The sequence below is a fragment of the Triturus cristatus genome, chromosome 7, assembly GCF_964204655.1.
Source record: "Triturus cristatus chromosome 7, aTriCri1.1, whole genome shotgun sequence".
Taxonomy (NCBI): Eukaryota; Metazoa; Chordata; class Amphibia; order Caudata; family Salamandridae; genus Triturus; species Triturus cristatus.
The window spans coordinates 1047728708-1047743129 of NC_140590.1; the positions used below are offsets into that span (position 1 = coordinate 1047728708).

General features: G+C 43.4%; 1 protein-coding gene across 5 annotated transcripts in view; it reads right to left on the bottom strand.

Moving 5' to 3' along the window:
* Window positions 1–14422, bottom strand: part of SH3RF2 (SH3 domain containing ring finger 2) — a 235848-nt gene that overhangs the window by 114727 nt on the left and 106699 nt on the right. For all 5 annotated transcript variants that reach the window (XM_085618120.1, XM_085618117.1, XM_085618118.1 and 2 more), the window contains exons 3-4: window positions 2511–2780; window positions 434–529 (exon numbers count right to left, since the gene is read on the bottom strand). In XM_085618120.1, coding sequence (XP_085474246.1) covers window positions 434–529; window positions 2511–2780 — 366 coding nt within the window. The remainder of the gene's footprint in view (window positions 1–433; window positions 530–2510; window positions 2781–14422) is intronic.

A 14422-nucleotide genomic window follows, 5' to 3' on the forward strand; every position in this document is an offset into this window, starting at 1 on the left:
GAAGCTTTACATAGTCCAGATAGGACCCCTGTTCCATTACATTTACGTCTGTGGACGATAGTCAGAGCCCTATTTCCCTTTAGGCCAGACCACCATATTTACTTTGTGAGATTTAGTACCTTGCCTTAAAATTCACCAGGAGCGGTCCGTGCAGGTAAGAGTGGTGGGCCGGGTTGGGGGGAGGGTTCGACAGACGACCACAAGGGAAAATTAAATAAATAAATAATTTTCCCTAATCGTTGTCAGACAAAATCCCCCCACCCCCAACCAGGCCGGGCCACACCGCTCTTACCTGCATGGGCCGCCCTTGCAATTCATCTCATTGATATTTTGACTGGAGTGGAACAGTTTCCCCTCCTGCAAAAACAGAACAGCATTCATTGAGAAAATAAAAGGAATCAGCCAGGCTGTTTTTTTCAGACATCGTGCTCACCTCAACAAACAGGAGAGGAAAGATCCCAATTCGGTCTCCTAACTTGCCCTCTGCCCAGTTCTCATCCACTCGACGAATCACGCTGATGATATCATCCTGAAGAGCCAAAAAGATATTGCAACACACTATAAATATTTCAAAAGACAGTAAAAACTCTGCTTAAATATGGAGTAGAGGCGTTCAATGTTCTTCTGAGTCGACAGCAGACCGCGATTCATAGGTAATTCAACGATCGCTATTGACTTGAGGGCAATAGTTGTCCAGATGATTGGGTTGTGAGCAATCATTATGTTTCAGTGGAAGAACAAGACATGAAGCTGGATTATGGTTTAGACTTATTGTAAGCATACATGTTACGGTATAAAAGGGATGTCAGTCAGGGCATCGTTAGTTGTCCCGGCTACACCCACTCTAGCTGTCACAAACTATGGTGTAAATTGTGTTTCCCCATAATCCAACTTTCCATCACTTCTACCATAGAGACTACCTCTGTTTCCAAAGACTGCGGCCTGCTCTCGATTGTTCTCCAATGCCACAACGACTGTGTTTCCAGTACGAAAGCCTTAACTTGATAATACATTATGTTTCAGAGCCCAGCAGGCGATTTCTCTACTCCTTCGACCAAATTTCCAAATTTTATGCAGTCTTCAATATGAGTTACAAAAGACACAGGACTGTTTTCGTACTGATTCGAGGTGTGCAAGGTTGAGATATTTAGAGGCCATGGCAGTTTTGTTCCTTAGTATGGAGATGTAGTGTGATACTCTTGGAGACGTTCCCTACTAGGAAGAAGAAGCTGTTCAGCCGATAGGAAAACCGTGAAACTGCCTCAGAAGCTTTACAGATAGCCCAATTACCAAGAAAAGGTGATAATATGTGTTCATGGCACTAGAAACCATTGCACAAGTCCTGCACAGGGCAGGGACAGAGCCAGTCCCTTTGCCTTTATAAGGCGTGGTCTATTTGCCAATACAACTCGACTGAGAAGGCCTCAGATGTCACGTTTTAACACCTCACACCACGCGCTCTGATTTCAGAATTATTCAATACGGTCATTTGCAACACATCAAAAAGCAATTCCCTTACATGTGAGAAAATATACTTGCTATGCTAAGATCACCCTTGCTGAGTACACAGTCATTTAATTTAGCATTTTTTCTCAAACACTTCACAGGTAATTCTCGTCTTTTGGCATTGGCTTCAATACACAGACAGACGAGACGAGTTCACTTCACAAAATCTGTCTCCGTCCATGGCTTGCTGTGAGTCTTAGGCGGCCGACTGGTTCAGACCGAATAATGGTGAGACTGAGATATGAGATTTGGGGAATGAGTGAAGCTCTGGGGGTCAACAATTCTGGTCACACTAAGGACATGGGGGGGCTGATTTATGAGAGCCATGTATCACTTTTGCACCACATAAAGTGGTACATGCGTGAAGCAGGGCTCACAGTCTGAGGCCACTCAAAGCCACTCTCCATGGCTTTGAGTGGTCTCATAAATCTTGAGTAAGACAACGCAGGGCACATCTAAAGCACACGCAATAAAAAGCAACAAGGTAAATTGACCATCAAAACTCAGAGCCTTGAATTTGATGCAGTTTGGGAAGTTTAGTAATGAATCGGGATTTGCACCCACAGTCTTGTTTGTTCTCTTGTTTCAAAAAGGCCATTACAAGCGGTAACTTATCGAACATCATCCAGATGGCTCTCTAAGACAGTGGACCTCACATACTTTCCGACAGCCGCGGCCTGTGCAGGTAAGAGCGGTGGGGCGATCGGACCAGATGGGGGACGGATTTCGTCAGACAATGACGAGAGAAAATCAATTATTTATTTAATTTTCCCTAGTGGTCATCTGTCGAATCCCCCACCAACCCGGCCCCACCGTCTTACCTGCACGGGCCGCTTCTGCTTTCTGAACCAATAGATCTTCTGCCAGTAATAGTGAGCTTTGGCCAGATCATGCATTCTGCAGTTTCCCAAAAAAGAGGAGACTGTATTCGATGGACAGCATAACAACCGTACATGATTGCATTTTCTCACAACATGGAGGGCACGAGTGTCTTGAGAACTTACCTTCACAAATGCCAGGCAATGTTTGTTTTCACCTTTGTCCTTGTCTTTTAACTCAAAGTTGTACAGTGCTCGGCAGAGGGGGGGAGGCAGTGTTGGATGTTTCATCACATGTACCAAACTGGCAGGGAAGATCCCCGTGATGCCATTCACTGCACCCTGGTACCAGTTGTCATCCAGCTGGCGCTGCAAAAGCACGACGTCCCCCTTATTAAACTGCAGCTCGTTTGGAGAGTGCCCTCGGTAGCCGTGCAGGGCTCTGGCCCAGGGTACCTTTGGAAAGAAGAAAACAAGACATTCGTCTGATGTGCCGCATGGACCAGTTCAATTGCGATCAGGGGCAACCTTGGAGACGGCTGCTCACCTTTCTATACATGATGGACTTGCCTTGAAAGGCAGCCTACATTTCCTGCATGGCCTTTTGCCCACGGTGGAAAAAACTGTACAAAACTCACACAATATCCTATTAGGCTGGGGCCACAATGAGAATCACATGGCAGAGTTAACAACATATTAGAAGAGACATTTGAAGAGAACTTCATGTACTTAATTCTCCCATTAATTCCCAGCATCAGCGCTACAACAGAAGAAAATTAAGTTTCTCTGGCACAGCACTCTTTCTTGGGACGTCACCCCTTTGAAAACTTGCAACATCACAAGCATCCTGTTCTTCATACAAAGACCCACTTTTCTGATCCGCCTATGCTCTCCAATGGATTCTCCTACCCTTCTGCCTCAGGCAGCCTAGATCTATGTACTCCACCTTCAAGTGAAAAGTGATGTCTATAAATTGTCAGTTCTCCTTCATAAAACATGATCTTTAACACCTAGACCACTAACCCTAGACCTGCAGATACTTGAAAATGTGAGGTTTTTTACAGAAGAGAGCACTATGTATGGCTCTCTGTCCAAATGTAATCCTGCCGCTGTTCTTATGAGCACTTATTCGTAATTAAGGTATGCCAGGACCTCTATTTATAGTAGGCAGGCATAAACACAATAGCCTTCATTTAGAGTTTTGTGGTAGGGATATTCCATACAGAAATGTAGCGTATATACTGTCTACCATACTCATGGTTTCCCCGACAGAACCTAGAGTTGGTTTACCTGGCTTCATCGAAGGAAACCTTTGACTAATGGTACATCACATATTAGGCCGTTAGTCAAAGAATTTCAGACCATCTGCCCTACTTAAGGCAGATCCAGGCCGGACTGGGAACCCACAGGAGCCCAGGCAATTTTGTCGGATCAGCGCCCCCAGGGGAGGGAGGCTACAAGTGTGAAGCACTGCTGCTTTTGGAACAGGGGGACGATTTTGCAGCACCGCTGCAAAACTGGCCCCCAGTGACAAAACCGTCCTCCACCGCTGCAAAACCGGCCCCCACTCTTCCAGCCTCCCGGGAAAACACCCGTGCCTGCTACGGCCAGTCCGGCCCTGAGGCAGATGCTCCAGCATATTTTTTCCTTCAGGGAAAGTTTAGCAATTCCAAACAGGAAAGCTAAGCAATGACCACCACAGCTGAGAGAAGTCCCAACATGTCAGGAATGTTTTTGTTTTTAACTAACAAACTCTTGCTTTGGAAGTTAGTTTTATGCTGAGCAGCTGCATTAAATATTGTGACTGTTCAGCAAACTTTCAGTACCTTCAATGGCGGCAGTGCAACTGCACCTCTCCTAAAGGCATAGAGATCTATGCATGTGTGCCACAGACCTCCACATATTGCAGGCCGTGCTTCAACAGGGCACCCGGCCAAACTATATTAAAAGTCATCACTTCGGAGCACAATACTGTTTGCTATGCTTGGTCATTTGGATTACTGATAATAATACATTTCTTAACCATACAACCTAATGGAAGTGAATGTTTGAATAACTCTTTTTTGCTCATCAAAGAGGTAAGAACTTAAATAACTGATCACCATGAAGGATGTCACACCAATGAAAAGATGACAATGGAAATTAAAATACATTTTCTTGCCCTCACTGTAAAAAAAAGTAGAATCCAAGATGAAATCGTCATACATCTCTATACACTAAGTATGCACCTTGAGAGTTCCTCCATAGAGGTAAACAATCTGTCAATGGTACAGTTTGGGGAAAATGTGATACGGGTTTCCCAACTTCACAAGATTTGTGGCCCTGGCCAAATCAAGTTGTGTACATTTCTTGCTACTTCTTGCGTAGTCTGGTAAAATTGGAACGGCACTATATTGTCCTAAATCTGACAATTCTGCAGACTATGTAACTGTCCACAAACACCCCTAGATATGGTGAGGACTACAAAATTATACCAAGCGGGGAAGTTTGGATCATCACTACTGACAAAATGTGGGCACTGACAACATTCATGTAATAGACGACATGAGACTGAAACACGGAATTTGGACTTGACTCTCTTCCAATGGAGCAGTTTTAATTCACAGTGAGAGCTGCCAGGAGCATGGGCCTCAGTCAGGGCTCGAGTCGGGGTAACACGCGGGTGGACGGCGTCCCCCCACTTATTTTACCGGGAGCTCGATAACTGGAGCAAATGGAGCCACACATTCACTCTTTGGCCTCTCTGGGGCGAGATCGGAGCTCATTCAGAACGCTGCTCACGCTCTGGCTTCTCTGATGCAATCGCATCTACGGGGTGAGCGAGGGGAGGCAATGAGTCTGATGGTGCAAGCCACCTTTCGTGAAGTCACTTCCTGTCGTGACGTCAGCGTCCCCCCACTTCTTTTTTTAGGACTTGTGCCCTGGCCTCAGTGCTCTCTAGCCAAAACATTTCATGAACACGACATTCACATCTAAAACACCTCCCAAGTATCTAGTAATGTTACAACAACCAGGAAAACACAGTCACATCTTGGCCATAGTGGGCAAGATAAAGACAAGAGAAGTTTGCCCTTGTGCTGATTCATAAAAGGAAAACTTGGCCTAAAAAGTAACTAAATCAACAATAGTTCAGTAATTAGCGGAACATTAAAATGTACTCGAGTCACAAAAGGAAAATGAAGTGCACATAACAAAGGCAAGTGTAAACTGTGAATGTGTAACTGGGTATGGAAAATAAAAAGTGATGAGTGATGAGTAAAATGCTTGAATTATCCTCAGAGAGTTAATATTGCTCAGGCCACTTCCAGTCCATCATATTTTTGTACATTATGCCACTGTACACAGGGACCAACCATATGCAAATCAGTTGGGGGCACTTCCACAAAAAAAGAGGACAGTCCAATGCAAACTGCTTTGCCATGCCCTCCGAGACATTGTTTGACCTTGTTTAGCATCAGGAGCAGCACTGTAAGATACTGGGCACTTGTTTAGACATATGTGCCATACTGAAAAGAACACATTGTGATGATTGAATGCTTAAACTCAGTCACTGTTTATAACTCGATCATTGTTTTTTTCCCCACTATGCCACCACCTTCATAATTTATACTTGCATGGCATGCATAGCCTACTTTTACATTATGAAAAAGTGGTCACTATATTGCATTATAATGCTTGATTATTTGTATAGCACATTCCATATCCCATGTAAGACCTAAATCACCTTCGTGTTGTCGAGTAAGTATGTACTCCGTGTGTATCATATATGTACTGCTGTGCTTCCTGTGAGGTCACTGGAGTGCCCCATCTTTCATTGAGTTCCTTCGGTGTTTCTCAGGTGCAGGGCTGAACGGGTATTGGGTGCATTTAGATCCATGTGGGTAAAATGAGGCCCATTCAATTTAATTTGTAGGTAGGTAGAAATGCAGAGTGAGTTTAATGACACATGAGCACAAGTGTTGCAGAATAGTGTAAGTTTAGATGTAACCGTAAAGGCAGGTGCTTAATATTTTCTGGTTATTGTATCTTGAATGATTCTGTTTATGGATTAAGTCCAAAGGTTGAACCACTGAATAAATCATGCAAGATTGTATGTAGGTGGCACCCTCTTCAATATTTCAGGGCGATTGGCAGAAACTCTCCATGACATTAAGCTATCATTTAGTAAGATTTTTGAATCACTTAGGGCCTTATGCATGAACACATTTTCCCATAGACACAGAATGGGCAAAGCCCTTTGATGCATCTGGACCTCAGTCCGTAGTGGCACAACCAGTTTGCTTGATGTGCTGATGGTTCACACAGAGTTTCATTAGGGTATGAATAACGTTGTCAGACTATATGTTTGGCAATAATATTCTAACAAACAACCGACCTTAGATCGTTTACATTTAGTGGAGTGTTCGGGAAGTGGCAAAGGAAAACAATGTACATAATGGTCAACGCTCACAAAAGAGCACGTGCCAGGTTTGACGATTGACTTGGTCCCTTCACCAAGGTTTGCTGTTTCAATAACATGAAATTCAGGAATCCACTATGCAATGTAAGAAAAATCATCCCTTTTTTCTTACAAAGTGGACTCGTACAAAATGTGGCTTGCCTCCCTTGTTAGGAAAAAATCAAATAAATCCACATTGTGTATCTTGACCACGTGCAAGCTTCCAAATCAAGATTTGCAGATGGGGTTGTGGACAAAATGCACTTAAGTTTGCAAAGTACATAGATTTACGTGACTTTTTTCCCCCAGCTATCATATGTTGCTGTATCTCAAGAGAAAGGAGTTGTATCAGGAAAAAAGCACATTACAGATTGGAGTAAGAGAGTGAGTACTTGCATGTACTCAAATGTAATGTACTTGCATGTACTCAAATGTAATGTACTTGCATGTACTCAAATGTAATGTACTTGCATGTACTCAAATTTCCCAGAACCTTTGTGAGTCATCCCCATTGCTAGCACTGAGTTCTCAAAAAGCTCACCTAATCTGTCATTGAAAGGGACGTGCATGCATCAGCACAGGATTATTCACCAAGGCTATTACTTAGGGAGGGAAAGACACCAAGCAGGCAATACAGGCCGGAGCCGTGAGAAAATATGAGTAAAAAAACATAAAGAACAGTGTGGGAAACACCCAAACACTATGACTCAGAAAGGACTGTGTGAAAATGAAAGAAGGATCCCAACCGCACAGGAAACAGGGCACACGTTGAGACTAAATTCAACAGAAAATGGACAAGATCATCTGATCGAAGTTAGCCTCACAATCATCCCAAACTCAACTTGTTTTGCCATTTAATAGAAATATTGATAATGAGCTCAAAGAAGTTTTAAGATGTATAATATGAAAAAAATAAAAAATTCTAGCCTTGGAGCACATCAAGGGCTTGATTCACAAAGGGGCTCTGCACTCGTGGCCGGGGCCGCGCAGTCGTGGGGAAGTCTCCGCACTCGGGGTGGAATCTCCGCAATGATTCTCATTTATTCCGGATCCTCTCTTGCAAATTTGCATGCTGTACAAACTGAACAGGCGTGAGCATGTGTTTGTCGTTGTCGAGCAATGTTTCCCAGGTGAAAGTGAGGCGTGGGTTGAGGCCAGGCTGGTTTCAGTAATGTGATCGGAAATTTGAAATCTAAACCATAGGTGGGAAGGACGCTGCCCAGCTCGTGTTTCTCACATGATAGGGACGCTCTAATTACCCCTCACAGAGCCACTATTACAGAGCAATGAGTTGTCAAACATATCCTACAGCAACTGCTTCCCTTGAGTCAAATCTGTCCTAGCGAGGTCGTAATTTAAGTGTTATCTTCTGACAGGTTAAGAATCCCAAGGACTCTTCAGACGCTAAAAAGGTATGGGGCGATCGAAACAAGGTTCTTTGAAACACAAAAGTCTGAGCTGTTATCAAGAACCGCATTCGCCCTGGAGCACCCCAGAAATCACCATTCATGCAGCCGTTGCACCCCCAGCTTTAAAGCATGATGCCTCCCATTTACTGCTGTCTCCGAGCAGACGCTAGGTCCAAAGGGAGGGTCCTTTTCACCCTTTGGGGACAATAAATTTCCATGCATGGTAGGGAGTGTCCAATACTGCACCGCCTTTGCAAACGTTGCCTGTCACCAGATGCACAACACCAGGTTCACCCACAGACCAAAGTGTTGTCATGTCGAGAATGTACAAGATGGGTGGAGCAGAGGCAGGCGGGACAGAATTTCTGCTAACTATAAAAGGAGAGTTGAGCTTAAGTTTGTCATGAAGGTAAAAATGTTCATGTTCAAACACTTTGAGGTTGATTCACAAAGGTATATATAAAGGTTATATTTACTCATGTTAAGGTCTACTGTTACACCTAGGTGTAACTCTTTTTTGCTATTCACCATTTCTGAGTGAAGATTTACAAATAGTTGTAAACTTACATACCTTGGGGATGGAGTCTCCTTCAACAGAATTTACGGTTTAATATTACTCCAGAAGCTTTTCACCTGTAGGTGGGGATCTCTGCCACTGAGGTGGAGATCCACCTCTGAGAAAATTTATGGAAATTAATAAATGTTATTATGTTAAATAAAATGTCATGTATAAAATAAATTTAAAATAATTTAAATACTTATTAACCTAGAATTGATTTAATAAAATGTTACAGACATTAGCTCATCAAATTAAATGTTTAGTAAATAAAATCATTTAAATATATGCATTTAATTAATAAATATTAATTTTAAACAATAATCATTTTTTAGTTGACTCATGGTGTTCCATGTCACGTCCACAATCGGGTGTAGATGGTAGAGCTGAGCAATGTGTCTCCCACTGCCACTTCACTTATTAAAATACAGAGAGGAGAGATCATTATGTGGTCTCTCCCTTTGCCACTTAATTCTGAAAGGTGCAGATAGGCCATGCAGTATTGTTCCCCTTGTGGAGTCCTTTACTATGGTGCAAGGGGACGAGACCCTGCAGAGGATCGAGACCGTAAGAGGTGTACATGTCAGCTGTTGGTCTGTCCCAGTATTTACATAAAAAACAATTTAAATACCACTATTGTATATCGCTACTCTTTCCAATGCAGGGTGTCAGAGCTCTTTATGTAACTTACACATTACACAGTGACAATAAATCATGTAAGTGTGTAAATCAATGTACAAGATGTGTTACATAAGACGGTGAGGGTTACAAGTTGTAGGAATCACATATATCTGGTATTTTTTCTTGTGATGTCACTTCCTGTGATGCCACATGCAATGTGACACGCTGTGACATCCTGCTAACTTGGTTAGTACCCCCACTTCTTTTGTTAGGACTTGTGCCCTGTGTGTGTGTGTATGAAGGTGAAGTACAAAGGCCGTGTGATGTCACCTCAGCTCCCCCTGCATTTTGTTGAATTGACTACGTCTATAGCCTCAAGGCCTTGTTGTTCATGGGGGCACAATCCCAGAGAGCACTGTTGATCAGTTCGAGAGTGTTAGACTGCTCAGAACCTTTCTATTTGCGCAGAACCAGAAATACAACGACCAGAATGCACTGGCTTGGGGTCACCTAATAACACTAGGGCCTAGATAAACCAAATAAATGAACTCTAGCAGGTTTACTCAGTGAAACATTCCTGTACAGCGTGTCAGCACCCAAGTTCGTACACTAAAAGCACAATTAAATAAATACATCCAGCGTAAAAGACTGAGAACTAGGATCTGGTGCAGACCGGAAACACAGACATTTGAAAGCGATGGGAAGGGTCTTGTGAGGCCCAGAGGCAGGTTCTGCCGAGAACACCTGCTGACCCCCCAAAGACTTAACTTGAAGACATCAGACACCTCCACGACGTTCATACCAGGACAATAACACATTGAGCGGAAAGCCATGACAGAGGCTCCCCTTAGGCCTCGAGCTGCGTCTGCGGCTCACGGCGATGACATCACTCTCAGGGAGGACAAAGAAGCCCCTTTGTACCGGGCGCGCGCGCCGCGACGCATGGCAGCCCAGGAATGTGATGCACGCGATAAAGGGATGGCCTAGACGTGTCTGTGAGGGACGAGGGTGCTGCAGCAGCACGTGCCTATTTCCTCTTACTTAGAGAAGGCACAAGCCTCTCTCCCAGGTGAGAAGGAAGACATATATAAACTATGAGCAGTGAAAGGCCGGGATGCTTCAGGCTAATCACAGAGATAAAGCTGACTTCTTAGCTGATCCATTCCTGGCTTTTCTTATTTCCATTCTGGTATTTGTTGTCTGGCATTTACTATGGGAGAAGGAAGAGCACTATTGTAAATATAAAGACAACCCAGGGTGAGTTTGACACACCTGGCGTGAGGTATTTGAGTTTATGGACCCAAGTACCGCCTCTAACGCAGCCTACACAATACCATTTAGATTTTATACACATCCCATGGGCATCAGGCACACAGAATGGAGGAGTAAAGAGAAAAGCCACATCAAGTCTGTAGCGTTTAAATGGTGTTTGGAAAAAATATTGAGTACAAAATATGTGGACAAAATATTGTGTAAAGAATGTCGAGGACAAAAATATCGAAAGGGTAAGTAAAGTCTTACTATACTTCACTCCACATATATGTACCTTGACAATATATATATATATATATATATTCACTTGAAAAACCATAGGTTTCAAACACGTTATAGTTAGGAATTAGCATTTAAAAAACCTTGCAAATTCACTTAAAAAACCATAGGTTTCACACATGTTATAGTTAGCTGGACATTTCCCTCGTAAAAAACCAATGAAATTCCCCCGTTATAGTTAGTGCAGGCAACTATAACTCACGCGACCGCAATCCTCTGCTGAGGATGTCAGATATTACATCACTTATTAAATATGTGTCTTTCTGAAAAATAAATATTTGTGATATATGTATAGCTAAAGATTAATAGAAGAAGACATGGGTAAATAGGTGTCTAAATACAGTGATGTAACTAACTAAGCACTGTACAATACAGCAGACCCCGTAGGGACTTAGAGTAAATCTATAGAGGCGCCACTTTGAACCCCCAAATCCTATCCTATTGTTCCATCCATTTTACTGCCTCTCTATAAAAGGATAAACAACCAGGAACGAGGAATCAAAGGGGTTTTAGATTAATGGAAGACTAGACCCTCTCCAAGGGGCTTTGCGCTCACATTCCTGTTTCTTGCTAGGGCGTGTTTTCCTGTGATGTCACCGCAATGTCCAAAGAAGATGGGATTTGAAAGCGCCTCGCATGGGGAGTTTTGTTCCCATAGATAATTCCGCCTAAATCCTCCAGTACTGCATTTTTAACAGACGCTGACAAATCTACGCGTTCTTGTAATTTTTAAATAATACATTTGCATGTTGGCATTTAGCATGCACACATACATGCCACAAGCACATGTACTGAAACCAAAACACGCACTCCAGCAGACATAGAGGTCCATGCATACAAACCTACAGGTATACATAAACAAAGACCACCAGTTATGCAATCGTACATGCAAATAGGCTAATAAGTATACAGATACCCATACTGATTTCACTCCACCTGGACTAAAGAAAGTCTATGTGATCCGAATGTGTTTATCATTGATGCATACACATTTGTAACACCTGTCATTACATTTAAAAATTAATAAATACTTTTCAACAAAAAAAGTATACAGATATGCCATCCGGCATAGAACCAGACAGGCCAGTGTAGGCATATGAGCACAATCAATCAATCAATCAATACATCAATCAGGGGTTTGTATAGCGCGCTGCTCACACGTGAGGGTCTCAAAGCGCTGGGGCATACATAAAACACAAACACAGACACAAATACAGAATGAGCCATCATACATACAACCAGACAAGCAGTCATACCTAGCTGTACAGAGGAATAGACTAAGAGGAGGTGAACGTGTGGATAGGTGGATAGACGGAAGGATGCTAGACAGATGGATGCAGGCTTCATGTCCAGGAAAAGTTTTGCCGCTCTGCAGAGGAAAACACATTTGAGGTGTCAAATGGGGCATGGTGTCAATGCCCATTCAACACTTGGCCTCTCTTTGGAGGCACCTCTTCTACTGAATGATGGAGAATTTTAGGTGATAATACAATGCTCTCTGCATGCTAATTCCACCCTTGGGTTATTTGGTGTAATCGTCGATCTCTAGCAAACAGGAGGATAAACACAACATACACTTAGGGTGGCCTGTTCATTCCAATTATACTATAGACTATACATCCAGTCCTGGAATATTCATATACAAATCATTGTCGCTATGTGCATTGGTTAGAATGAAGCAAGACTATAACTCCCTGGAGACACCTATTTGGTAAATTGCAGTCCATGAAAAAATCACAGTGCCCAGCTCTAGCTGGCAAACCAGCCTGGACTGAACTCTCCAGGCATTAGGCGTATTCATTTTATGGACACAGCATGCACGCAGGGTTACCAGACTCTTTTATTTACATTTTCCCGTTTTTAAAAGAGATCAAACGTGTTTTTTCTTACTATTGTACAGTAGCAAAGATGAAAATAAGGAAACTTGCTCACTGCTTATTTTTACTGTGGTGTGCTGTCAGGTTTTTACATTATCCTATGTTTACATTGCCTTGCAGATAATGCCCCTAACCCACAATACATCTTTGTAATGAAATAAGAGATGTATGTCCTGCTGAGCCGCGCTGCACTGCCATCAGTTTCAGTGCAGGTGATTTATACTAAATTGTGCACAGGCTGTTGCATCAGACGCCTGCCTGTAATGGTTGTCTATGAAGATGGTATTTATGTCTAACCGCTCCACTAATAAAACCAGCCGATGGCAGATTATTGTAGTGCAACAGCAGAACTCCATCTTGAAGAATGATTCACATGGTCAGGGCTTTAAGTGGGCCGGGTCTCACCAGGTCTGAGCACCGGCAGTTTTTAGGTCTCGCCTAGCTATTGCGTTTACGCAATCGCTATGCGAGACTCTAGTAAGAGGGGCATTTCAAAGTGCTCCCAAAAGTGGACTGCATGGCGAGCACGCGCACAATCACATGCATCGTGCCGCCATGCAATCCGTTTGGGGGAGCGCTTCAGTCCACTGGCGCGTGCACGTGTAGCCACAGCCTCGGCATCATACTTCAAAGGGTCCACTCCCCCGCCAGGAAAGCGCTACCCCACCCCCGCCACAGCATGCCAAGAGATTGTTTCCTCATGGCGTCTCTCACAACTGTCCCTCCCCCACCACAGGGCTAGTCTCACGGACGCATTGCCATCCATCGATTTCACTTTCATGCCCATGTTCTCTTTGAACTTTCAGCACACAGCCCGCCCTCCGTGTTTTCTTGCAGCTTTGCCCAGATCTGAGTCTCAAACAACCAAAATAATAAGTTTGCCCTGCACGCTTTCTGCGCTTACAAAGTTAACATATGCCACGCTCATTCCCTTTTCATCCTTCTAAGGTCGATAACATTAGCTCCATTAATTCTGCGTCTAAGGATTTAAATATCCATATGTTTTCGTGCAACTTTAGTCACTTCACACACACAGCCCCACTGCTCACACACACAGGCATCAAGGCAGCAACAGAATGCTCTGAGCCCCACCAGTGTTTGCCACACACACATGCCTCTCGCATCTCGTGTTTTCTTCCAGCTTTGGCCCATGTTCTCTTTCCCTTTCAGCTTCCCCGTAACCACCATTTAACTAACATCCTGCCACACTCATTCCATTTTCATCCTCGCTTTCACTTTCATGCCCGTGTTCTCTTTGCCTTTCTGCACACAGCTTCTCCGTAGCCACCATTTAACGACCATCCTGCCTTTAACACCATTTAACTATCATCCTTTTAGTTAAATTAAAAGAATTGCTTCTAAGGGTTTAAGGAACCATAGAAATATAAGGCAAGGCAGCAACAGAACGCTCTGAGCCCCACCAGTGTTTGCCACACACACATGCCTCTCGCCTATCTCTCCCCCGCCCTCCCCCCTCCGTGTTTTCTTGCAGCTTTGCCCAGATCTGAGTCTCAAACAATTAAAATAATAAGTTTGTCCTGCACGCTTTCTGAGCTTACAAAGTTAACATATGCCGTGCTCATTCCCTTTTCATCCTTCTAAGGTCGATAACATTAGCTCCATTAATTCTGCGTCTAAGGATTTAA